Here is a 27,256-nt window from a genome sequence, read left to right as displayed (position 1 = left end):
GCTGTCAGCGTAAAAGTCCTAGAGATTCAAAGTGTGAGAGCCTTTGGGCAGGAGGGGAGCTCTCCATGGCTGGCTCTGGAACCACATGTTTACAGTGGGTGTGGTTTGAAGAAGCAAAAGGAGAAGAGAAAGTGGGGTATCACAGGATAATTCTACAAATAAAGAAGGTGCTGTTCCTGCAGAGAGGGAGTCTCTGGGCAGAGTAAACAAAGTTAAATGTATCTATCAGCATCTCATTAGATGCTGGAAATAAATACATTTGATTGATCCAAATACATTCCAGGGTAAAAACTGACCTTTTTATGACCAGCATCTCTTTGTGAGACAGGTCAGGTGGTTCAGAAATTGACATTCCTCGGTTGTCTGTGACGGAGAGTAGAGTGTCAGTTCAATAGGCCCCGTCCTGGAGAGGTTTCTAGGCTGTAAACCCCTGGGACCCAGTGATGCTATGGTTTTTGCTTACTCCCAGGGAGCCCTTAAGAGGGATTTTACTTTTTGCTATCAGATGAACAAAACGTTCTGGGATTTCTGCTTCTCCTCTAGTTTATGCTTCAAAGTATGGGAAACTTGAAATCAGTCTATGATAGCAGCAGAAGGGTCATTTTGTTAGAAAGTGTGAATGACACTAATGATATCAACTCAAAAGTACTAATACTTTTATTACACTATGAATCAGTCATCCACTAAATTATCCTTTAAAGTTATCCATATTTCCAACTAATGTCAACTCTTAGGATAAAATGTAGCACCCATGTTTAAAATGTAATGTATTTTTCTTGAGTTACCCCTTTTGAGTAGAAGACAGGTAATAGGGATATAGATATTTGATTATCCTTTTATTTAAAAAAATCAGCATCTACATTTCCATATTACAAAAGATGACATATTTCTCAGTTACAACTCTGACACAGTTTCAGAGAATTTCCAGGTTAAAAAAAAATAAAATCAACAAATTATTCTGAGGCTAAATGAAGATTTTAGACCTAAAGACAACATGTAGTAATATTTTACATTTAACTTTACATCATATTGCGGGGTCACTTAAACACACACAAAGGTTTACACGTAAGTGCATGAAATTCAGAGATAAGGCCAATTTCCACAAATAAAATTCCTATTATCCAGGGTCATTGGGGCGCAAGATTTCTACATACCCAGTTTTTAAGTAAGAAGGTTAACCATAAGATGGAAATCTTTTCTTTAAATCGTGTATGTTCTTGACTTTTTCTGCTCAGCTTAGGGGCTGGGTGGTCCACACTGGGGATATGAAAGTGGGTAGATCTGCTGACCCTGTCCTTAGTACCACAGCCTGTGATGCTTCCCAAGTGGCTTTGGTTTTGTAACCTCTTTCTTTGATATCCATTGAAGAATACATCATGCATCTTCTTGTTGTTTCTATCCGTTATTGTCTTAGAAAATTGAAGAAACAATTTTTATTAAAATTATTTCTTAAAAGAAGTTTCTGAAAGTCACTGAGTGAGGGACTAGAGATGTTGTCTATGGCATTAAAATTTGGGGAACAGGTGTCTGTTATCAGCTTGACAGGTATGTCCTGGAGGATTCAATTTACTACAAGTCTAACCCTATACTAAGTGAGATGTGATTGATATACTTAATATAGATGAATGGCTTCTCTTTTTCTTTAATAATGGAAGAGGAAATATGCCAAAATCAGAGGCAGAACATCTACATTCTAATAACATATCTAGACATGGGTGCCATGAAGCAAGATCCTATTATGGAAGTGTCACCATATTGGGAGTGGAGAGATTTAAAGATCTCCATTGCCAGCTTTATCATCACCCACTAGCAGCGTGGCTTTGGGACTTACTTTCCCCTGAACTCAGCCTGTTCTATTAAGAGGGAGTACCCCTTGGTATCCACGAGGGATTGGTCCCAGGACCCCCACAGACACTAATCTATGGATGCTCAAGTCCCTTACACAAAATAGTGTAGCATTTGCACATGGATCTGCACATCCAACTCTGTACTTTAAATCATCTCTAGAATACTTACAATACCTAATACAATGTAGTGAAGTGAGTGAAGTCGCTCAGTCGTGTCCGACTCTTTGTGACCCCATGGACTGTAGCCCACCGGGCTCCTCTGTCCATGGGATTCTCCAGGCAAGAATACTGGAGTGGCTTGCCATTTCCTTCTCCAGGGGATCTTCCCGAGCCAGGGATCGAACCCAGGTCTCCTGCATTGCAGGAAGACGCTTTAACCTCTGAGCCACCAGAATACAATGTAACTGCTATATAAATAGTTGTGAATACAACGTAAATGCTTTGTAAATAGTTTGGCTTTCTGGAACTTTCTGGAATTGTTTTTTCAAATAATTTCTATCAGTCCTTGGTTGAATCCATGGATTCATAACCTGTAGACAGGGAGAGGTCACTGCATAACTAGAAAATCTCTAAGGTCCTTAGACCTTCCAAAGCCTTAGAGCTCCCAATCAATTCCCTGAGGCATGGGGAGGGACAGGAGATTACCAGGAGGAATCTCTTCCAATAATATACAATATAGAAAGGTAATTATGATGCTCTGAAAAATGAAAGGAAAGCTATAAGTACACACTCCAAGGGGAAAGAGGAACAGAACCTGTGAGTGAACTTATAAATGATCCACGGTACATGATTAAATCTTTGAAAACTATCATAAGGATTATTCTCCTCAAAACTGATACCACTGATACAATTCTTGAAATTTAAGCTCCTTAAGTCATAGTACTTAATTACACAGCCTTTTTGAACAAATGTATATGTGTACATGCAAATATTTATTCCTGAGTCAATAAGAACATCTTAAAAATATTCTAGAACTTCATTTAAATTGTATCTTTTGGGTCTGTTGATTGGAATGGAATTGGCCTGTGAATCCTTCTGTGGAGAAGTTTTTGTATATTCATTTGCATATGGTCATCAGTTAATTTATCTTGGGATCAAGACCAGGAGTCAAAGCTATGATGGTGATGAAGATATGGAAACTCTTGCTTTGGTAGACTTGATCCAAGCTAAGTGGGACAAGAAAAAAATTAAATTGAGGGATTAAGAATACTGAATCCATGATCTACAAACTGTAAATGAAAAGTTCCCTTTAAAGAAAGACCTTTTTATGATAAGAGCATAACCCAGTAATACAGTTAGGATTCATCTGTGTTTCTCCTCTTCAACTTGATCCAGATGCCGTTACTTGGACGAAGAATGAGCTCTCCTGCTAGACCAAGTTCTTCTCTTTTTTGGTTGGATTCTACCCAAAAGTGCCTCAGGATGCAGGAAAGAATGGTCTTTTCTTCCATTATGGCAAACTTTTGACCTTCAAATTAAAGTAAATACCAACATCATTAAATAGATATAACTTAAATGTGAGAAATCAGAAGTCCAATCAGAGGAAGCAAACAATTTTATGTTTTTGCAATGGGCCCTGGGAGAATCAGAATCACTTGGGATGCTTGTTAAAAATGAAGATTCTTGAGTGCCCTTTCCTTCTCCCACCAGTACATCTGAACGGCTGGGATGGAACAGGAATTTATATTTTAGCAAAAGCCTAAACAAATCCTGGGCTCATTCAAGCCTGAGAATCATTACTCTAGATTACTTTCTTATTGAGCCTTAAATTTAATTTACTACAGAGTCACCAAATAAGCTTCAGACTCACCCATTTAAATCTGGTCTTATTATATGAATGCCTGTATTTGCATAAATGATAAAATGCTAGAGATTCTGAAGCTGAATATGTTTATAATGCTCGGTGATGTGCATTCACTTTGTTTAAGCACTTCAGCTGGCCTTAGGGTGTTTTGTGTTTTCGTTTTCCAAAATGAAGTTCTTAAAAGCAACAAACAGAAATTAAATATAACGAATCATTATACATAAGTTTTCTACCATATGAAGTATATTCTTTTTTCATCTAAAAGCTACAATATTGTCAACTTCTACCAAGGAAAGAATTATGCTTTATGTTATGGGCTAAATTGTGCCCTGATCCCCCAAATTCATAGCTTTTTTTTTTAAAGATTAATAAATCTTAAAACTCAGTATCTCAGAATATGACTGTGTTTGGAGATAGGACGTTTAAAGAAGTAATTAAATTAAAATGGTCAGATGGGTGAATCCTAATCCAATCTGACTGGTATCCTTATGGAAAGGAAAGATTAGAACACACGCACAGAGGCCATGTAGGGTTGCAGGGAGAAGAGCAGCATGGATCCAGTAAGCTAAGGAGAGGCTTATTATCAATTCTGTTGTCACCTTGATCTTGGACTTCTAGCCTCCAGAATTGGGAGAAAATAAATTCCTGTGGTTTAAGCACCCAGTGTAGGTTACTTTGTTACGGCTGCACCAGAAAACTAATAAACTTTGTGACAGTCACATTTTAAAACAATAATGTGTAGCAAAGGGGAAGGAAAAGGAAGTCAGTTTTGTTAAAAGACAGTTGCCTATGGGATGCTATATCTCAAGAAATTTTTGTAAGAAAACCACTACCGCTCTGCCAACCTGAAAGGTGAAACCAGTTCTGGTGGATACAGACCTATACAGTTTCGGGGGCCTGCAGAGAAGGGCACATATGCGTATGTATGACGTCCTTTCAAATTCTCGGGAAAGAACCGTTCTGGCTTGAATTCCTCAGGATCCGGGAAGTACTTTGGATCTCTATGCAGTGCGTAGGGCACAATGATTACTTGACAGCCTTGCACGATTTTGTGACCCGCTGTCAAGAAGTAGTCAATAGGCCATGAGGATGGAGCAAGACAGACCATAAAAATAACCCACTCTCCCTGCTATTCAAATTATACAATCTTTACCAACTTCACAGTCTTCGGTAAGATTACGGGCAAAGAAAGGAACAGACGGGAAAAGGCGAAGGCTCTCCTTAATAACACAGTCCAGATATTTAAGTTTCTTCAGGTCTTCTAGGGTAACAGGACGGTCAGACTTCCCTGGTTTTAACAGAATACACAGAATAAAAATCAAAGAATTATTTGAGCCTGGGAGATGGGACATTGATGAAGAGTACACATCAAAACACTGAATGTTAAATATCTACAGCTAAAGTAGAATCTCTAATATCACCCATAATCAAAATAAAATGAGATCTATTCAGTGAAAGAAACCAGACACCAACAATCACATATTTGTAGGATTCTATTTATAGGAAGTATTCTGTTGTTGAGTTGCTAAGTCATGTATGACTCTTTTGCGACCCGATGCACTGTAGCCCACCAGGCTCCTCTGTCTGTGGGATTTCCCAGGCAAGAATACTGGAAGGGGTGGCTATTTCCTTCTTCGGGGATCTTCCTGACCCAGGGATCCAACCCACATCTCCTGCATTGGCAGGTGGATTCTTTACCACTGAGCCACCTGAGAAGCCCAGGAAGTACCCAGAACAGGTAGTAAGTCCCATTAGAAACAGACTGTAAATTAGAGAATTCCAGGGGCTGAGGGAAGAGAGGAGAGTGGCCAAGTAATGAGACAGGGTTTGCTTTTGTGGTGCTGGGAATCTGAGGACATCACTGCTGGGTCAGCCTGTAGATTGCTGGCTGTGTAATAGAAATGTACATCCTAGCAGCTTAATGTGTCTTTTCTCTCATTCATGGCCAGATGCGAGGCGGGATGAAACAGGTTGCCTTGAGCCCATGACTCAGTGCTGTTGCATGTACACCTGCTTCATCTATTAAGCAGTGAGATGCCTGAGGATTGTAACATTTATCTGTGCATCACATGCCAAACACTTAGCAAATGCCTATATTCTTAACCAGGCCTTGCTAAGAAAACTGGCATTGGAAGGGACCCCACATGGGAGCCTTCCTGCTCAGTGTGGTACCTTTAGAACAGATCCTACTGCATACCCTTCCTGAGCGAGAACAACTCTTGCTTCGGTGGCCATGGTGCCCACGGGGTAACCAGCGAAGGGGCTGAACATACCAAACACTTCTTCCAGCTCAGTGTCCACTTTCTGCTGGACTTCTGGATACCAACCCAACAGATACAAGGACCAGTTTATTGCAGCTGCAGTTGTATCATGGCCCTACAAATGCAAGGAAAAAATAGCTTAGCAGAGTCGTATGGCGAAGATTAGAAGAGAGAACTCCATTTTGAACTGTCTGGATCTGACAGCTGCACCGTGACTCCAGACATAATAAATTAAGGGTGCAGCATTTCCCCTTGATAAGAAACAAAACCGTCCCTTCAAAGGGGGGATTCATGCTTAGAAAGGCGTTTCAACGCCACACGAGGTTGCATATGTGGGGAGAAGGGGACAAGGTGCTCTAGACTGTTTTTAAGGGGGAATATCTGACTTTCATGAGCCAATCTGCCAGACCTGTACTGCTCCACCTCCAAGCCTTTGTAAGGTGCTTTACCTGTGGACCTTGGAGGCCAGGAGTCTATATGTGGTTCTGAGTAACATCCTCCACGTCCAGAAGTTGATACGTCCCCTCCTGTAATACTGGCTGAGCTTTAGGCAAAATACTAAGTACTTTGCAGAAACTAACTTATTCTTCAGAAAAACTCTGTGAAACACTTGATACCACTATTTACATTTTAGAAATTAAAAACAGATCCTAAAATTGTTTACCTGAGTTCTTCAGAAAAAAAAAATTATTTGGAAAATCAATAGTAATAGTATAGCTCTATGAATAAGACTTTCAGGGGGCACTAAAGACAAAATTATTCCTCTGTGGAAGTTCTTACTATTCCATTTTTGCTATGCAACACAAGTGATAATTGTCATTTTTCTTTCTCTGGGCAGAAATCTCCAAAGCACCTGCTTCCTAAAACAGCTTCTCAGTTGAATTTGTTGTTGCTGTTGTTTAGTCGCTCAGTTGTGTCTGACTCTTTGTGACCCCATGGACTGTAGCCCATCAAGTTTCTCTGTCGATGGATTTCCCAGGCAAGAACACTGAGTGTGTTGCCACTTCTTTCCTAGAGCGTCTTTCCAACCCAGGGATCGAACCTGTGTCTCCTGCATTGGCAGGAAGATTCTCTACCATGGAGCCACCAGGGAAGCCTCTAAGTTGAATTGTTTGAGGCTTATTCTGCAATTTTATAAAACGTGTATTTTTGGAGTCTCTGATATTGGTGTCCTGGCCTCTTCTGCAGCCTGCAGTGCCTTCACAGACGCCACCCTGAACTCCAGACAAGATCTGGCCCCTTTCACTCAGCTGTTTACCAAAGCCACAGAAGGAAGTGCTCTTGCTAAATAATTCTTAATAACTGCTCTTGAATTTGTAAGTGGAAGCCTGATCCAAACAAGAGATGCCTGCTGAGCATAAGGAAGCTGTGACAAGGATCTGGGGTGACAGGCAGCATCTCATAAGGCTAATCAGGAGAGAGCCAGAAGGAGAACTCAGGTCTAGGGACACTCAGCCTGCTTTCCTACACTGCGCCCTCAGGAGCACGTGTGTTCCGGCGCCCTCCCCAGACGCCTGCAGGCAGGGCGGCTCATTCCACCCAGGGGCGGCCTGCACTGAGCCATGCTAAACCACCCATGCGCTTCCTCCAGTTCCAGGATATTACCACATGGTGCTTTTTAAAACATTTCTTCATCTTTATTTGGCTATCCATCCACTGAACGATTCATTCTTTGTAATATTTAATAACACTAGAATTACCTTTTGTAAAAACCGCAACTTTCTTTTAATGATGTGAAGCCCAGAAATCCCTTTAGAATCCACAAACTAGTTAAATTCGCTATCAGAGGGCTCTTGCTAATCTTCTTTAGTTTGGGCAGCTCATAGCAGGAGTTCATTTGCTAGAACTTCAAAAAGGAGGTAGTGAAAAGACAGACTTGGGGGTTTCAGAGTTTTTGTTTTTTTTTAAGCATGAAGCAATCCAGGGAACTGAGAAATTTCTGGCTGCTTTTCTACTTGGAAAAGTCTGATGGGTTTTAGGTTATCCTGAGAAAACTGCTTTACTCACCACAAGTCAAAGGCTTTTTTCTGAAGAAGGAAGTTGATCTGATAACTTAATCAGGTTCTTTTGTAATTTCTAGTTGTAATTTAGTGACTCATCCTCAGTTATATGAGGCTATTTTAAAACGAATAAACTTTTTAAAATAATGCTAAAGATTCAAAATTTTTTTTTGGAATTTTAAAAATGATACCCAAAAATGATGTGACAAGATAAAATACCTCAAACATAAAGGTGTCGACTTCTTCTCTTATATCTTCATGACTCAGCTTGTTCCCTTGGTCATCAGTCACATTTAAAAGCAAGTCAAGAAAAGCCCTGCATTTAGTTTTGCGTGGAGGAAAGTCCTTCTCCTTGTCGTTACTCGTACCTTCTTCATGTCTCTTCATTTCATTGGCCCGTTCAGTGATGACCTGTATGATTTAAATAATATGCTCTTGTGTGGAGTTTGATATAGCCCCATAATACATTTTCCCATGAAAATATACTAGTTTCTTTCATGGATTTTTTTTTTTTTTTTCCTAAACCTTTCCTATTCTGACTCAAGAATAACTTAGACTGTTGTGGAAAATATAGATAAAGCTTCCTGTTAACATTTTAGGACATTATTTGATAAGACTTTTAAAAACAAATTTAACATCAGACAAATTCAGCATATTCAAGTGCCATCCTTCTAACACGGAATAGACCTGGTAATCCCCTAAATGGTGCCCTAGAGATTTGAATGAGCTAATGAGAAAAAGCTTGGGTGGTGAAGAGAATGCAGTCATTATATAAGAGGCTAATTATGGATCGCTCTCATTACTGGTTGGATTGGAGAAAAGAAACAGCTAGTTCATAGGTGACATCACCTGATGTGCTTGCTGTTCCTGTTGCCTGGAAGTCTCTCTCTTCAGACACCAGTGCGGCTGGCTCCCTCCTTCTTTAAGGTCTGTCCCCTCTGCACACCATCAGAAAGACCTTCCCAGATCACTGCTACCCTGGTCTCCAGCACTATCTTCCCAACTCTATTTTTCTCCATTTCACTCACCTCCCTGACATTATATTATACTTGCTGTATAATATAATGCATACCTCAAATATAGCATCCCCATGGCAGCAAATCTTTGTTCACTGATGTTAACTGCAACCCTTCCCTGATAGCTCATTTGGTAAAGAATCCACCTGAAATGTGGGAGACCTGGGTTTGATCCCTGGGTTGGGAAGATCCCCTGGAGAAGGGAAAGGCTACCCATTCCAGTATTCTGGCCTGGAGAATTCCATGGACTGTATAGTCCATGGGGTTGCAAAGAGTTGGACATAACTGAGTGACTTTCACTTTAACTTTCAGAGCACTGCCTGGCATTTAAGGACGTTCATTAGATCTTTTCTGAGTGAATAAAAGAACTAAAGCCCATAAATTTAATTTGGTCATGTATTTCAACTTTCTCCTCCTATCAAGCAATTGACCAAACCTGCTGCTAAGTGGTCTGAATGAATGGATCCTAAGTTCTTTGGTGACAAAACACCATATTTCTCTCATCCTTGGGGAAACCCCTAGTGCCTGGCACTCAGTATGCAATTTTCAATGTTTATTAAGTAAATAGTATCGTTCATCCAATTTGCAGTTCATTAATTATTGGCATTGATAGTAATGCATGTAATTTGAGGAAATAATTAACTATAGTTAAAAGATACAAACTGTTGGTCATTCTCCCACCACCCAGTAATGGAGATTACTCTGTCTTCCACTGTAGGCACCTTGATGTAAAACTTCATTCATCCAATGTCTCCTGCCAGTAACCACACACATAATGCTAATACACAGTTAAGATGCAATCGTGCTGTCTACTTTTTTCCATTAGTATTCACCTTTTATGAGACACAGGTTCCAGACTATGGTAATACAACATAAAAATCTTGGACTTGTAAAGATCTGGAAGTGGAGAGTGGCGATGGTTCACAACATCGTGAATGCACTTAATGGTACGTTTTATGTTGAGTATGTTTTATCACAAGTAAAAAAAAAAAAATCGAGGGCTTACATTGTTGGTAAAATCATGTACAATCTTTAGGCTCCTTCTGTGTTCTCGTCCATTTTTAAACATATAGAATATAAGGTCAAGCCAGAGCCAGGGCATCTTCATTCTTTGATGTATCGAATCACTCATCCTATAAACAGGATAAAAACACATCAGCTGACGTACTGAGAATGTGTATTTCTTGAGCCCTGATGTGATGCCCCATCTCAGCATGGGTGATTTGGGGAATGGCGATTATTCGTCTTAGAGGCTATTGAGAACTCCAAGCTTTACCATCAACATGAAGGCATGGACTATCCAGGGAAGCTTAAACATTGAATGCGTTCTTGAGAGGAACGAAGAATCCATTATAAAACATTCTGACCAGATAGCCATCTGATCTCTGCTGCTTCTTCTCCAGGGAGAGTTCTTACTCTCCCCAGGCCAAGCATGGCTCTTGCACCACAAGATCATATGAAATCTGCCTCTTTTTAATGACCACTCATTCACTTGCTCACTCCTCTGCAGTACTAACAAAACAAATGACTTCCCTCTTCCACGGAAAAGTGCTCATCAATCCCCATATGTCACAGAGCTGTCACGAGCCCCACCCTCAGCATTTCCAGTGAAAAGCAGAAAGACCTACACAGCCTCCTCCTTTGTGACCAGCTTAGATGCCAATTCCACGAAAGGACCTTTCACGGCCACTCAATCTGTAAAATTTATCCCTGTGTCCCCTCTCGCATCAACTTGATCTTTTCTTTCCAAGTCATTATCATAATTTATAAGTTTATAGTCACCTGCTTCAATGCCTGTCTCCCCTGTTACTGTTTCATGAGCCTGTATAAAACTAGTCAGTACCTTGTGCAGTGAATGGCAGGTTAGATGCTCAACAATTAATAAGATTAAGTGAAAGGAGCCATGGATTAAACATAGGATATGTTGAATCAGATTCTGGTGCTGCCTCTTAATAATCATGAGAAATTTTAAAAGTAAAGTTGATTATTTCTATTAAGAAATAATACTCAAGGGTAGAAAATATAGGAAAGGAGAATGAACCACAACAAAAATAAAGCACAATAAGAAAAAGAAGCACACATACAACAATAAACACAGCTAACATTTTGATGTAGTATCTTCTCATTTTTCCATGAAAATGTCTTTCTCTTCAACTTAGCATCATAATATAATCTCTCAGTATATAAAATAGTCATTTAAAATTACTGTGTAATCTGAATGTGCTATAATTTACACAACTCTTCCTCTACTATTGAAATACATGCTTTAATGATTAGGTTGATTTTTAGTATAATGTTTCATTTTGAAATGAAGAAAAAGATACAATATAGACAGAAGTGATTAGCAATAATTTTTAAAGCCCTAATCAATAACAGTTTTAGAAAGGATTTCATTTACCTATAAACGGCTCGAACATACTCGGAATCATCATTTCTTTGAGCACCAATGTTCTTTCCCATAGCTGTTTCTGTAAAATAGAGTGAGAAGTAACCATTCAATTCACGCACACATCTTGGGTACATTTTCCAGTGTCAGACATTTAAAAAAAAGACATTATGTCCTGTTCTGATATATTGTAGAATTCTTCTTTTCCCTTTTCTCTCGAATCTTCTGCTTCTCTTCCTCCCAGCTCCTATCCTTCCTTCCCTCTGACCTTCTGGTCGTGTTGGCTCCGTAACTGCTGGGTTTGAAGTCCTGTGAATGGCTACTGCTTCTCAGGAGGCTAATTTAGGACTAGGACTATCCAGATGAACCCCAAATCCCTTCTAAATGGCCCCCCTCCACATACACCATGAACTGTTATTTTCTATTTGGGCCATTTTCTTTACAGCCTAACTTTAAAAATAAATCAGTGAGACTTACCACAGATTATATCTAAGGTACAAAGAGTGACGTAAAAAAAGCAGTTAAACGCTTCTTGGTTAACATGCTTTTCAAGCTTAGTAACCAATATATTTGCTTGTTCATTCATGACATCTAAGAAATCCTCCAGAATTGTAAAATGGAAAGTGGGTGTTAACATTTTTCTCCTAGATCGCCATTTGTTTCCAGTACTAGAAATACAATACATGGTTACAAAGAAAAAAGAAGCAACATCTGAAACAGATAAAATATAAATATAGTCAAGTCACCAAGTTCTCCTGAAATAGCTTATTCTGTAGATTCTCGATTGCTTTGATCAGAATGACAAAGACTCATGTATAGCTACAGAATGTGAATATTTTGGATATTGTTCTATATTACTAATATTTACAAGGGCATTTATTAAAAATGGAAACAATTAAAATTTTTCCTATATTTCTAAGTTCTGAGGTTCTAAAGATTAGAACTTTTCTCCCTTTTGTCAATACCATGGTCCTCAGGTGATCCACTGTTCCATGATTTACTTTAATCTCTATTATCTTTGAATTATCTAAAGTCCCCACAAGGGTCCTGTCTTTCTGGAGTCCTGTTTCTGAATCAAGAATTGAGGTCCCTATGTTTGATATACTTCTCTGGGGGGGATGTGACTGCTTTTTCATTATATTTTCAAGATTTCCCTCCTCCAAACTATCCTTTGCTTTACTCCATTCATTGTTCTTGGAACACTAGTGATTATCAGTATTGAATACAGTGCCTGGATATTACCATATACCCAGGACTCCTGTCAATCAAAGGCCGATTGTTAACTAGACTCTTCCTTGTGCCTGCTCCCATAATTCTCGAGAGCTCAGTCTTGTTATTGGAAGAATACTTTGGGTCAGTTCCTGAAATAACAAGTTACCCAGAGAAGAAACTGTTTCTATAAGACAGCTTTACAAATTTCCACTGACATACCTTGTAAGAAGTCCTAGTCCAAGCCACGGTTCTAAGAACTTGTACATATAGGATTTTTCAATGTGCTTTGAACTGCTTAAAATTACCTCAAAAAGAGAAAAAAAAAAAAAGAGAGAGATAGACATCAAAACGATATCAATTACAAGAACATCTGGCTAGAACACAACTACTTTTTAAAACAAGATTTCATAATTGTTATTTCTCTGTGATTCATTTTTATTCCTGTGCCTCAAAGAAATTCAATTAAGAGTTTTGAACATGTAACTGTCATTCAGTCTTGAGGACTAAGTGGAATTGAAAGAAAACACCCAAGATGATTCCTGGTTTCTGCCACCAACTAGGAACTGAATAGAGAATTGACTGAGGGAGATGGGGGGAGGCAGGTGAATGTGGAGAATGACCACATCTAATGAGATTCCCACACCATCAAACAGACAGTGGAATACGGACCATATTTGCCACGTACTCACTTCCACAGTTTCTGCGTTATAAAGGGCCACGAGAGGCACAGGCCCGAGCCAGAGTTTCAGCAGTGGCAGGTGTCGGCATTCTTCAGTGAAATCAATTATCTGCTGAAAAAAATCTAGGAGAAATATTTAACCTTAAAATCAATCAAGACAAGAATTCTGTCAAATAAGGATCTACTGTACAGCGCAGGAAACTCTACTTAAAACTCTGTAATGACCTGTATGAGAAAAGAATCTAAAAAAGGAGAGATATATATATAAACACACACACACATATATATATGTATAACTGATTCACTTTGTTGTATATCTGAAACTAATGTAACATTGTGAATCAACTCTACTCCAATACTTTTTTTAAAAAAAGACAAGAATTTTGTAATAAGTTCCTTATGTTATTTTAGATTCCACAGAGAAGTGAGATCACACCACACTTATCTTCTTTGTCGGACATTTCATTTAGCATTCACGGCCTCAAGTTTCATCCATGTTTTTACAAATGGCAATATTTCCTTTCTTTTTATGACTGAGTAATATTGCTGTGTGTGTGTGTGTGTGTGTCACATTTTCTTTATCCATTCATCCAGGGATGGACGCTTGGGTTGCTTCATGCTGATGCACCGCCTGCCTCAGTCTGATCTGACAGAGGAGACAGGGAAGTCTGAATCTGTGGTTTGAAGGTATCAGGTCCAATAGCAAGTAGCTGCTGAGGAAGACAAGTGTGGACACAGAAGCAAAAGCAAGAGGCTACTAGAGTTCAAGAGGCTCATGGGAAGACAGCCACAAAATGTAAGGCACAGCCTCCATGTGAGACGAGATGCCGAGGACAGGAACTATTTCACAGAATATTCTGAAATCCCCAGTTTTGTTGAGCTCAACACTGGGCACAAAGCAGGGCCTGGATAAATGGATGATTGACAATCTTAAAGAACTCATTCGAACCAAGTTTGGACAGTGCAATAGAAACCACATGCATTAAATTTAATCCTTAAAATTACTCTGTAATACTACAAAGTGAAAATGAAGTCGCTCAGTCGTGTCCGACTCTTTGGGACCCCATGGACTACAGCCCACCAGGTTCCTCCATCCATGGGATTTTCCAGGCAAGAATATTGGAGTGGGTTGCCATTTCCTTCTCCAGGAGATCTTCCCAACCCAGGGATTGAACCCGGGTCTCCCAAATTGTAGGCAGACGCTTTACCATCTGAGCCACCACCAAGGAAGCCCGTGATACTACGAGTTTATAATATTAAACAAAAAAGTTATGTAAAAATATAGACCTTCCCATCCCCACTAAAGAAACAGTATGCTTAAGGAGTCTCATGTTCTTTTTGAGAATTTTTCTAATTGAAATCTCCACTGAATAAGACCTATTTTAAAACAAACTGCGAGTTGTCTTTGGAATTACTTTCTGAGTGAAGAGAATGACAGTGTACTGCCTTTTATAAAGGACCATTTTAATCTGCCATATAAATACTGGATTTTGGCATCAGGCAAACCTTGGCTCAATTTCCAGCTTTGGAACCAAGTTGTTTGATTTTGGGAAGTTGTTTAAAACTCTAAGTTAGAGTGGTTTCTTTTTTTCTTAAGCATGTACTTATATTTTAACATAACTTTTTTGTTTAATATTATAAAGCCTTAGGATAGAAAGGGAAGTCAGCTCAGCTTTTAAGTATTAGGGACTTTTCTCATAGCTTAGATGGTAAAGAATCTGTTTGCAATGCAGGAGACTTGGGTTCACTCCTGGGTGGGAAAGATACCCTGGAGAAGGGAAGGGCTACCCACTCCAGTATTCTTGCCTAGAGAATCCCAACGACAGAGGAGCCTGGTGGGCTACAGTCCATGGGGTCACAAAGAGTCGGACACGACTGAGCAACTAACACCTTCAAGATGACTTTACAAATGTGGTTTTGATATAAATAAATGTGTTGTTGGATCACTTGTGACGTTAGTCACTTTGATGTTTGGGTGGTGAAAAGTCTACTTGGATTTCTTCTGCCCTAAAATATGTTCAGTATTTTGGTAAACACTCTCCCACAAGGCCTCGTGGTATTCTTGTGAGTTTAAGATGACAGTACTGTTTTGCTTGGGAAAACAAAGGAAAATAATCCTTCAAGCATTGCAGTTAATCTTCAGCCTGTAAAACCACTAGCATTTACAATTAATTGGAGGGGGAATTGGGTTCTGGTCCCTGACTTATTTTAAAGCATGTCATATTAAGCAAATCTTTTCAGCTCTGGATAATTCAATTTATACCCCTATGAAATAAAGTACGTGTGTTCTCAGTTGTGTTTGACTCTTTGCGACCCCATGGACTGTAGCCCACTAGGCTCATCTGTCCATGGGATTTTCTTTCAGGCAAGCATACTAGAGTGGGTTGCCATTTCCTCCTCCAGGGGATCTTCCCAACCCAGGGATCAAACCCCAGTCCCTTTGAACCCGTTTCTTGGGTCTCCTGCATTGGCAGGCAGATTCTTTACTACTGGCGCCACCTGGGAAGCCCTGAAAATAAAGTGCTCATATCTGTTAATAATTCATCCTCCCTAATGGAGGACTCCAAATCTCAGATACTTCTGAGACTTTTCTAGCTTTTTAAAGCAATCTTTTCCATCAACAAAACAATATAAATCTCTCTCTTCAAAAAGACGATCTCAATAAAAATAAATTCACTCTTAAATAAGAATTTTGAAACTTCCTGCATGAATTTTCAAGAAGGCCTGGCCTTAAGTTTTGTTATTACATAACCTCCTTAAAAGGGCTAAAATATTAAAGTCAAGAAGGAATCAAAGCTGTGGTCAAGTCTTGTGATGTCTGGATAGGGAAGAACCTCAAGTGCCTTTTGAGAGAGAGAGAGAGACAGAGACTTTTGTGTTCTAAGGGATTTATCTTGTTCCAGGTGGTGCCAGTGGTAAAGAACCCACCTGCTAATGCAGGAGATGTAAGGGACCTTGGTTCCATTCCTGGGTTGGGAAGATCCCCTGGAGAAGGGCATGGCCACCCACTCCAGTATTCTTGCTTGGAGAATCCCATGGACAGAAGGCTACCGCCCATGGGGCCACAAAGAGTGGAACACCTCTGAAGCTACTTAGTACGCAGGCACAGGGAAGTTTCTGCCCTTAAAGGCTTTAAAAGCCCAGACAGAAGCAAAGGCAGCAGTGTTTTGAGGTGCAGGAGCAGCTACGAGGTGGAAAAAGCAGCAGCAGAAAAGCAGGACAAGAGCTTAGAAATAAGCTTGCGATCTGTGCTGCACAGGCAGAAAAAGTTCATTTGGACCAGATGCAACCGCAATGTTGCCAGGTGTCATAGGGAACCTGGATAGAATTGGGAACCCGTCTTCTAATGAGTGGGTGACAAATTCTCTCTCTCCCGGCGTCGGCAGGCCGGGCACTTCGGTGTCCAGACTACATGCACGAGGGCCGCCAGGCGGCAAGTGCTGGAAGCCCGGGCCCTCGGATGGGGTCGCGGCCGGCGCCCTTACCTCTTGCATCGGGCTTCATCATCAGCGCGTGTCCCACCAAGGGGTAGGGGTCCCCAATGGTCGGGACGGGACGCATCTGACGCCATTTCCGCGCATAGCTCGCCACCATCTTCAGGAGGTTCAGGGTGAGGGTGGCGCCTGCCAGGGAGACGGCGCACAGCCCGCTCCAGAGCAGCAGCTTCGGCCCGACGCTCAGCAACCACGGCGCCAGCATCGCGCCCGCGGGGCCGCTGTGCACCGGGGCCGAGACCGTGGGGACCGCAGGATGCTGCGGGCGGCCGGCGCTGTCCAGCCCCCCGAGGTCAAGTGTGCGGGCGCTGGGAGGAGTTCGTGGCCTGCGGGCGGTCGGAGCCGAGCCGCAGGAAGGGGCGCGCCGGGCCAGGTCACTTCCCCGCTCTGGCCGGTGGAGGGGGTGAGCACCCGCCTGGCTCCCACTCTGGTCTCCGAGCCGACGACGCCCGGCCGGGCTTGTTACGACGGGTCAAAGCCTTCGTAACGCGCACCAGCCTCTGTTGTGCTTCTAGCGGAAAACGAAAGTTCGGAAAGCGGCTTGAGCGCTCAATAGGCTGCGCGGGTGTAAACGGAGGCACGTTAGTGGGTGGAGACTGGAGGATAATGAAGGTGGAGTGGAAGCAAGCGGTTTAGTGATGGAGAGGCGTCCAGGGGCTGGGGGCTGCGTGGGTTATACCCAGCAGCTGCTGGGTCCCGGACAACTTCAGGGTACAGGGAGCTGGATGTTTTAAAATGGAAAAAAAAAAAAAAAAAAGCATCTGGTTTGAAGCTCAACCTCTGGAGCTCATTTTTCGCTCCCAGCTGGGTATCTAACCTCGCTCCTTTGCACTCCGCTAGGACCGGCTGCCAGCCCGGATGGAGATGGGTTGCTTCTTGGCTTCCACGTTAGGGTCACCCGGGCAGCTACCTACTTTGACGCTGAGTAGCCTTAGGGGCACGACCTTCGGGGCACCAGTTATCAGGCTGCATTGGGCTGCTGATTGCGACACAGGTGGGTTGAGTAATCCAAGCTGTGATCCAAGTATTTTTCAGAGTATTTTTCAGAATATTTTTCGGGACCAAGAAAAGTTAGCACCCTAAGAGAACAAGACAAGGGCGGGGGTGGGGTGAGGATGGAGGTGGGGGTCTCTGAAAGCGGTGAAGGTAAGAGATACTGGGAGAGGAGGGTTTGATAAGGAGACAGCAGTTGGGGAGCACGCTGAAAAGGGAAAGACGACACACCGCGGAGCCCGCACAGGGAAAAAGTAAGGACAGTGAGAAGGACCCTCCGGTTCTGCCCAGGGCCTGAGTTCTCTGACTCTCAATTCCTCCCTTTTCTCCAGGTGCCCAGTCCTGATTTTCCTTTCCTTTTCTACTCTTGATACTTCCTCGAAAAGGGGCTGAGAGGGGAGTGTTCCTCTCCTAGCAGAAGGTCCCTAAATTGTAGAAAAAGTGCCAAGGAAGATGAAGTATTGAGAATACCCTGCATTTTTTTCTTTTTTAAATTATGAAAGTATGATAACACATTTACAGGAGACGTGAGAAATAAAGAACAGTTACATTCAGTTCCACTATATATTAAAATTACTCTTAAAGTAGATAAATTAAGATTTTTACTTGGAGTTTCAATATCAAAAATTAGACGAATTAAGATTTTTAGTTGGAAAAAAAAAGATTTTTAGTTGGAATTTCAATATCAAACTCTAAAAATTAATAGAATAGGCTGAAAAGTAGAAGATATAGTAGACCTGAAAAGCACTATGAACCAGTTCAACATAATTAAGATTTATACAATTTTCACACAACAGCAGGATGCAAAGAGAATATCCTGCATTTTTACTTTGCATAATTGGATTAGTTTTTCCAGCAGCTATTGTATAGTTTGCTCACAGCCACCTGCAGAGGAAACCTAAGACTTTTCTCTAACTGGATTTCAAGTCATCAACATATACTGACATAGAACAATGTTTGTGAAATATTAAGTGAAAAAAATAAGCAAGTCGCAGAACCAAGTATTTAACCTAAATGCCCTCTTTGGGAGACCTTTTTTCTTTAATTTAAAATTTATTTATTTTAATTAGAGGCTAATTACTTTACAATATTGTATTGGTTTTGCCATACATCAACATGAATCTGCCACGGGTGTACACGTGTTCCCAATCCTGAACCCCCCTCCCACCTCCCTCCCCATACCATCCCTCTGGGTCATCCCAGTACACCAGCCCTTTGTTTTTCTTTCTCTCTACCGCTAGACTGATATCTGGAAAGAAATACACTGAGCAACTTGATCATTTGGGAATGGAGAAGAAACTTGAACTTTTATGTGATTCATATCTATATTGTTTACTTTAAGACTTTAAAAAAGTGTATCTGTGCAACATCTGTTAGTATATCTTCCTGGACTTCAATTTCCTCCTCTCTAAAGGATCAAGGATAGAACTTGCTGGTGGCCCTGTGACTAAGACTCTGCACTTCTACTTGGTCGGGAACTAAGATGCCACATGACTAACATCTCTCCAAAAAATGGATCAAGGCTGAACTACAAGGTCAGTTATACATATAAAAGTACAGGGTTTGTATATATCTGACTCTCTGCTAATCTCTGTGGACAAAACAAGAACTGTAACATACAAGCGCTGCCCTCGGAAGTGGAGAAACAGGGTGATCCCAGGAGCAGCAAATGTGAGCCAAGAAATGCCCCCACTCAGGGGAGGATATGAGGGATTCAAAAGGCAGTGGAGGGGCTCCTGTTTGCACACAGATCAACTCATAGTGACAAGAGCAAGGTAATTTGACTGGCGGCATGGAGCAAGCTGAAATAGAGCTTGACTGCCAGGCTTAAACTTTTATTTCTATTTTGAAGACAATGGTGAGTGAGGAAGAGGCACTGAAGTTTGTTTTTTTTTTTTTTAAAGGGGCAACACAATAAAAGCCTTCTATTTTGTTCCCTTTCATCTTTCCTATGGTTTCCTTGTTACCAGATGGGACCTTCTCATGCTGCCTTGGAATATTGAAATTTCAGATGAAACCAGTCAAATGGCCAGGCCTGCAAGAAATGTACAGCACCATCCTTTCTCTCCGGGTGACAGAGTGCACAGTGAGTCCACCATAAAGTGGAAGGATCCTCTGTGTAGGGAACAGTGCTCTGCCAAGGTCAAGACTATCAGCCTTTGTAACCATGTTGATTGTCAGCCTTGCGGAATGAATCTGACTGCTTGGGAAGGTGTGAACCTTCCCTCCTGAAGATTCATTCTAGAGTAAAGGTTGAATTCCTTCTCACTTGGAAGGTCTTTGCCACTCTCTCCAGCAAGTGCTTTTGACAGTTAAAGTGGTAGGCCAGAATATGTTATAAACTACAGAAGGGCTTTGTAAATGTTGACACTTGGATTTACTTAAATTTTCTGTCACTTGGAATGGTTCCCAATATGAAAAAGGTATTTTAGACTGAAAAACAAATTCTGACTGGATACAGAACTATGGTATCTATATACTCACACACATGAAACCATCAGTGTAAATTCCTATCATCTTCAATTCCTCTCCCTGTATTCTCTCCTGAAGCCTCTGCAGTCACAGTTTTGCCTTGACCATTCTCCTAGCACAGATCTTGTCAAGATCACCAATATCTTCCATGTTTTTTTTTTTTTTTTAAGTCACTCAGGTGTGTCTGACTCTTTGCAACCCATGGGCTATACAGTCCATGGAATTCTCTAGGCCAGAATACTGGAGTGGGTAGCCTTTCCTTCTCCAGGGGATCTTCCCAAACTAGGGATGGAACCCAGGTCTCTCACATTGCAGGCAGATTCTTTTTTTTTTTTTGCTGTTGTTTATTTTTTATTTTTTTCAAGCTGTGGGTCTTTTTTTTTTTTTTTTAATTTTTTTAACTTTACAATATTGTATTGGTTTTGCCATATATCAACATGAATCCGCCACAGGTATACACGTGTTCCCCATCCTGAACCCTCCTCCCTCCTCCCTCCCCATACCATCCCTCTGGGTCGTCCCAGTGCACCAGCCCCAAGCATCCAGTATCGTGCATCGGACCTGGACTGGCGACTCTTTTCGCTGAGTCAAAAGGGAAGCCACAAGGGAAGAATACTGGAGTGGGAAGCCTATCCCTTCTCCAGGGGATCTTCCCGACCCAGGAACTGAACCAGGGTCTTACAAACTGAGCTATGAGGGAAGCCCTATCTTCCATGTAGCTAAACCTTTAAGTCATTTCTCAGACCCTATCTAAATTGACTTATCAACAGCATTCAACATATGTGAGTGCTTATTACTTTCTTGAACCCCTGCCTCGTTTAACTTTGAGGATTCCATATTCTCTGGACTGTTTTCTCCCTCACCGGTCATTCTTTCTGCTTTGCTCGTTTCTCTTCGCACAACATACCACTAGATGTTAAAATACCTAGAGCTTGAACTCTTTTTCTCTGCTTTTCCATTCTCCACTCTCTCGTTTAGCTCATCCATTTCAGTACTTAATTTGTGTATTTTATATACATATCTGTATCTATATGTATCTGTATGTATATATATTCCCCCAGTCTGAACCTCCTCTTTATCTCCACTTAGACATCTAATAGGCATCAAACACACACATCCCAACATGCTTCCAAATCTGCTGCTCTTGAATTCTTTCTGATTTTGGTAAATGTCAACATCATCTTTCCAAGTGTTAAACCAGAGCCTTGGGGTCAACCTGGATTCTTTTTTTTGGTTGTTGTTACCCTCCTCATCCAATCCAACAGCAAATCCTATTGGTTCAAATTTGAGAACACACCCAAAGTCCCTGACTTGTCACCAGCTGCCCCTCTGTCATCTAATCTGAAACATCATCTCACATCAGATTACATCACTCTGTCCTCAAAATTCTCCAGTGGCTTCTGGTTTCAGGTAACTTATAACTCCCACCGCCAAAAAAGAATCTTAATCCCTTGCCCCTGTTACTTTACTGATCTCATCTCTTATTATTTACCCCCTTGCTAAGTCCATCCCGTGTCCCACCAGCCTTTTTACTGCTCTCTAAACCTCCAGGTATGCTCCTGTTTTAGGCTGTGTGTTTTCCCCTCTGTCTAGAATTTTTTTTTTCATTTCTATATGACTTCTCATTTTCTTTGAGTCTTTGCTCCAATACTCTTTGCAATAAAGCCTTTCCTGATTATTGTCTAAACTTGCAACTCTTTCCATCCTGTCACATGGCCATATTTTATGTTTCTTCATCACATTTATTATTATCTGACCTTATATTTCTATTGATTTGTTTATACTTTTTGTCCTCCATGAGAATATAAGTTCTGTTAGGGCAAAGTCTTTGTCTTGTTCAGCCCAATGTTCCAGAATCTTACATGAAGAAGGTGCTTGATAAATATTTGATGAAGTAATAAATCCAGGATGACGGTCACACAGTCACACACATGCTTAGTGCATGTATTCACACTAATATATGAAAGTATATTATTTAGGAATATGCCTTTTTAATCTAGCAGTATATAACTGTCTTGACTTTTGTCTCATTCTATTATTAATGCCATTAAAATCCTAGTCATTAATAGATATTACTCCCTCCTTTAGAAAAGTTGGTACAATCTTCCAGGTTGACTAATAATCACATTGTTCTAGTCATTGTGCTGACTTTCTTTTACCTTTTTTTACAGGCACTTTATATGCATAGACTATACTGCTCTGATAGAAAAGAAGACATGGCCATTTGAGATCTGAGAATATCTGAATCCAAGGATTTCAGCCACTATTAAAGGAAAACAACGGTAGGTAGGGGGAAAAGGAAGCAAAAGATAAAGGACCCTAGAGGCTTGCCTCCAACTGATACTGCTCCTGCACTGTCTCTGTTCAATTTTCTATGTTAATATCAGGTCAGGACATGTGCTCTGAAGAAAAATATGGCAAGTCTAGAGGACAGAGGGTGGATAGAGCTGCTGTTGAGACAGAGGGGTCTGGGAAGGTTTTCTGCAGAAGTGACCATTTAAGCAGAGATCAGATTGTGTTAAAATGAGGAAGATGCTGCTGCAAACACTTCCCACCAGTAGATGAGCACTTCTGTCGTTAATAGTAAAGAGGAAACCATATGCAATATGGTTTAAGTACATTTATATTCAGCTTTTACACAAGCAATCAATTTGGGATACTTTTGTTGTATTTGAAATAGACTGCCTGAATTTGAGCATGAAAACTAGTAAAAACAAAACTGGCTTGAGACACTTAGCCATTGACTTTCCTCTAAGTCAGGACAATGACTAGAACAATCTGAATATGAGTCAACCTAGCATACTGTACCAACTTTTCTATCTTCTAAAGAGGGAGTAATATCTATTAGTGACTATGATTTTGATGGCATTAATAACAGAATGAGACAAAAATGTCAAGACATAGTTATATACTGCTAGATAAAAATGCTTTTTTCCTAAATAATATACTTCCATATGTTACTGTGTGAATACACACATTAAGCATGTGGATGTCTGTGTATAATTGATAAGAGGATGGATTATAAACACATACTAGATTCGTCTGAGTAAAACCTAAAGAATCTGTATAGGAATGCTTCCGATAAAGGAGGAGGTTGGTAATTTTGACTCATATTCTCTTAACAATGCAAAGTGTTCAAAATTAAATTGTTTATTTGTTTGCATTTCTCTCGGGCAGTCTAACATCTCAGACTGTCAGATACATAACATAATACTTCTTCCACTTTTCAAGTGATAAATGGTGTGCTGAGGCTTTCAGTGCTCCAGAAGGGTTGTAGTTCTGATGACGTCACATCAGGAGGCCACTTGGAATCTCTTTCTTAAAGTCAGTGTTGTCCTCTGGAAAGATTTAGGTGGATACTGTGAGCCTGAAATACCAAGCAAAATTCTCATTCAAATGTTTTTACAAATCCCAGCTCTCAAAAGGGTCATGTTTGTATGTTCCATGCAGATGATATATATTTTTTTAATTAAAAAAATTGTAATGTCATTTTTACACAAATCAGGGAACAGTCATAGGGAGAAACTGCCATTTGGGGTGCTGAGAAGAAGGAGGGGTGCTCCCCTTAACTGGGCCTGGATCCTGGCTATGAGTTGTCCCAGATAACTGTCAGCTACCTTAAGAAGTCCTTCCCACTATTTGCCTCTCATTTCTTTTTTTTCTTTTTTCCTGCTACAGAGCAAATGTTGGTTAAGTTTATATCCCTGCTGCTTTTGGATCTGGGAACAAAGCTAAGCAGAAACCACATGCCTGCTCATCAGAGAGAAAACACATCGTTAGAAATACAGGATCATCTCTCTTATGTACCTTTCATTGCTTTAAAAAAATCATATTACTACTTTATTTTACTTTAATTTTATTTTGGCTGTGCCTTGTCTCAGTTGCAGCATGTGGGATCTAGTTCCCTGACCAGGGATCGAACCTGGGCCCCTTGCATTGGGAGCATGGAACTTAGCCAATGGACCACCAGGGAAGTCTCCCTTCCATTACTTCTATAGACATGAAAGAGGGCTCCAACCAGCAATAATAATAGTTGTCAGAAAGTTATTGGTAAGAGAATACAGTAACTTAGTGTTTGGTGAAAAAGTAAGAGTGTAGATTTTAAACAAATTCAGAGTTCGGTTTCCCCTTCCTAAACTCTCTTCCTGTGTGCTATTCTACTTTTCCACTTAGCACACTTTGGTCAACATTTCCAAAACCAAACTCATCTAAACTCCTCAGTACCATCTGCAGCTATCTGCAGAGATCACATTCATCAACCCTCACTCTCCTGTCTCTCGAGTACCATGGCTTCCTTTAACAGAAAGAACTATTGTCACTGAAGACGACAGCAAACACTGCTGGGGAATGTATAAGGAAAACAGCAACAGAAAGGCCTGGCAGCTTAGAGCTATGAGCATAGCAAGGGAAATGTCAAACGAATACAGAAATCTTTGACATCACTATGCTGGGCTGATGTAAACAGTGATAAGCCTAGAATGTCCCAATGCTTGAATTATACTAGATTTATTTTAAAATGATACTATATTAAGTATTTCCCTTAAAACAGCAAATTGTCCTCTATGTTTCAGATTATTTATAATAAAAATGGTTCATAATTTTTGAGCGAACAATGTATCCCTGACATCTGGCTAGGTCCTTTCCATACGTTTTTCCAATAATTATTCTATCTAGTCTATTATAAAAGAACTAAGATCCAGAGAGGTTGTTATTGTCTTTGTTTAGCTGCTAAATTGTGTCTGACTCTTTTGTGACCCCAGGGACTGTAGCCCACTAGGTTCTTCTGTTTATGGGATTTTCCCAGGTAAGAATACTGGAGTGGGTTGCCATTTCCTCCTCGCGGGGATCTTTCCATGCGGAATCGAACCTGCCTCTCTTGCATCTCCTCCATTGGCAGGTAGATTCTTTACCACTGAGCCACCAAGGAAGCCCCTCAGGAGAGGCCGAGGCTCTCTTAAAGTGTTCAGCCAATAGGTACTAGAGTTAGGCATTTGATTCCAGAGTGACACACCTCACGACAACGCTATGTGGTGGTGGTGGTTTAGTCACTGAGTCATGACAGATACTTCGTGAGCCCACCAGGCTCCTCTGTCCATGCGACTTTCCAGGCAAGGGTACTGGAGTGGGTTGCCATATCCCTTTTCCAGGGGACGATGCTATGTTACCTCCTTAAATAAAAATGCTGGTAATGGTTTTGAAAATTAAAATATCATTGGCCTGAGTTCAGGCTAGAAACGTCATTCTTTAAATGGCATGCTGCTGCTGCTGCTAAGTTACTTCAGTTGTGTCAGACTTTGTGTGACCCCATAGACGGCAGTCCACCAGGCTCCCCCGTCCATGGGATTCTCCAGGCAAGAATACTGGATTAAATGGCATGCTAGCTGAGAATAAGTATTTATCTATAAAACTCTAAATCATAAAATAACTGGAATATTTGTATTATTACTTTTGTGAAGCATTTTTATAATTAGATCTTCAAAGAGAATCTAAAAGTATTGAGTTTCATTTAGAAGAAAAGTGTAGAAACTCTACAACAGAGAAAGACCTTGATTTCTCTTAAGACTCATAAGACAGCATTTTCTTTTTTACGTGGGTGAGGCCCTAGGTTATTCAGAACCTTGGGGCATTTTCTAAGATTATGAAAATTAATAAAAGGAAACCTCAGCCAAAGTTGGGGGCAGAAGGCCAGTAGAGGGTGCTCTCTGGCCTGCTTACCACTCACCTTCAAAAATCCCAATAGTAAGACAGCTGGTAAAGAATGCCTGCAATGCAAGAGACCCAGTTCAATTCCTGGGTTGGGAAGATCCCCTGGAGAAGGGATAAGCTACCCACTCCAGTATTCTTGGGCTTCCCTGGTGCCTCAGACAATAAAGAATCTGCCTGCAATGCGGGAGACCTGGGTTTTTTCCCTGAGTTGGGAAGATCCCTGGGAGAAGGTCATGGCAATCCACTCCTGGAGAACCCCACAGACAGAGGAGCCTGGTGGGCTACAGTCCTTGGAGTCGCAAAGAGTCAGACACGACTGAGTGACTAAGCTCAGCACAACAGAAAGAAACTATCTTGGTCTTCCAAACAAGCAGCCCAGCCACATCCTACCCCAGCAGGAAGAGGGAAGACTTCCTTGTTGCCTAGCAACAAGCCCAGCCAATGGGAAACCCAGCAGATCAGCCAATGAGAAGCCATCATTACTTAAACCTTTCCTTTCCTCCAATGAACTTTCCTTTTTCCTTTGCTTATGACTTCCTTTCCTTGGCCTGCCTTCCTTTTATAAAAGCTGTCCATGCCCTGCAACTCCTCAGAGTATCTGTTTGCCAGATGAGATGCTACTGGATTCATGAACTATTTAAAAAAAAAACAAGTTATATCTTCAAATGTACTCAGAAGATTTTTGTTTTTTAACCAACAGTAGAGAAGTGCTTGTCTTTGTATTTTGCTCTTCATAAAAATTCCTGAGATACAACCAGACTACAAACACTTGGTCAAAATTATCCTCTCAAGGTAGATAATCTTGAAAACTTGAAACTTCACATATGACATCGTTTTGTTTGTATATGGAAAACACTGACCTGTTAAAAAACCTTGACCTGTCCACATGTGCCCAGCAAATTCCATCAGTGTTAATGAACCTTTTCGAGGTGTATCTGACTGTTAGAGGAAAAATAAAATGAAGGGTGAGTTTTATTGTTTTGAATATTTTTAAGAATCAGAGTTAACGGTTAACAGAGAACCTACCCGAAATGTATGGGTAGTGCTGGGCCTTGAAAACTGTTCCATGGTTAGAGATCTTTCTCGAAGAGGTGACCGTTCTACACTATCAGGTAATGCACTCAACCCATGATTTTGTAGATGTCTTCCTCTGAGCTAAATAAAGGATAATATATTCTTGTTAAAACAAATGCAATTCTTAAAAAGACAAAAGAAAATCTGTATATGTTTCGATCAGTCTCTCGTCTATTCATTCTTTCGCTTATTTGAAAAACTTTTATTTAGATGTTGCTAAGTATACGGTCTACTAACACAAGTATCAAAATATACTTTGTGTAACTAACTGTATCTTTTAATCTGATAAAGCCCTAATAAGTAAATATGGAT

General features: G+C 40.7%; 2 protein-coding genes and 1 long non-coding RNA gene across 10 annotated transcripts in view; 1 reads left to right on the top strand and 2 right to left on the bottom strand.

Annotated features, from left to right (window-relative positions):
• Window positions 1-817: 817 nt before the first annotated feature.
• CYP4V2 (cytochrome P450 family 4 subfamily V member 2) lies at window positions 818-17,225 on the bottom strand. Of its 2 annotated transcripts, XM_005225965.5 has the most exons (12): window positions 16,691-17,000; window positions 13,216-13,328; window positions 12,746-12,831; window positions 11,792-11,982; window positions 11,327-11,396; window positions 9,935-10,061; window positions 8,132-8,323; window positions 5,925-6,027; window positions 4,805-4,939; window positions 4,531-4,710; window positions 3,109-3,315; window positions 818-3,013 (listed from the first exon to the last, which is right to left on the bottom strand). In XM_005225965.5, exons 1-11 carry the CDS (start codon window positions 16,902-16,904, stop codon window positions 3,143-3,145), a joined length of 1,584 nt encoding a protein of 527 aa, XP_005226022.1. In that variant the 5' UTR covers window positions 16,905-17,000; the 3' UTR covers window positions 818-3,013; window positions 3,109-3,142.
• On the top strand, window positions 17,098-26,845 carry LOC101905390 (uncharacterized). The gene is made up of 5 exons (XR_009493131.1): window positions 17,098-17,693; window positions 19,107-19,227; window positions 19,663-19,778; window positions 22,336-22,446; window positions 23,843-26,845. It is a non-coding gene; the product is annotated as an uncharacterized lncRNA (long non-coding RNA).
• Window positions 23,296-27,256, bottom strand: part of FAM149A (family with sequence similarity 149 member A) — a 43,386-nt gene continuing 39,425 nt past the window's right edge. For 4 of the 7 annotated variants that reach the window (XM_005225973.5, XM_005225977.5, XM_059882206.1 and 1 more), the window contains 3 exons: window positions 26,897-27,025; window positions 26,731-26,809; window positions 23,299-23,531 (listed from right to left, as the gene is read on the bottom strand). In XM_005225973.5, the coding sequence (XP_005226030.2) occupies window positions 23,458-23,531; window positions 26,731-26,809; window positions 26,897-27,025 (282 nt within the window). In that variant the 3' untranslated portion in view covers window positions 23,299-23,457. 7 annotated transcript variants of the gene reach the window in all.

Source organism: Bos taurus, chromosome 27, assembly GCF_002263795.3.
Source record: "Bos taurus isolate L1 Dominette 01449 registration number 42190680 breed Hereford chromosome 27, ARS-UCD2.0, whole genome shotgun sequence".
Classification (NCBI taxonomy): Eukaryota; Metazoa; Chordata; class Mammalia; order Artiodactyla; family Bovidae; genus Bos; species Bos taurus.
Note: the sequence above shows the minus strand (reverse complement) of the source record. Positions and strands in the feature narration are given on the sequence as shown.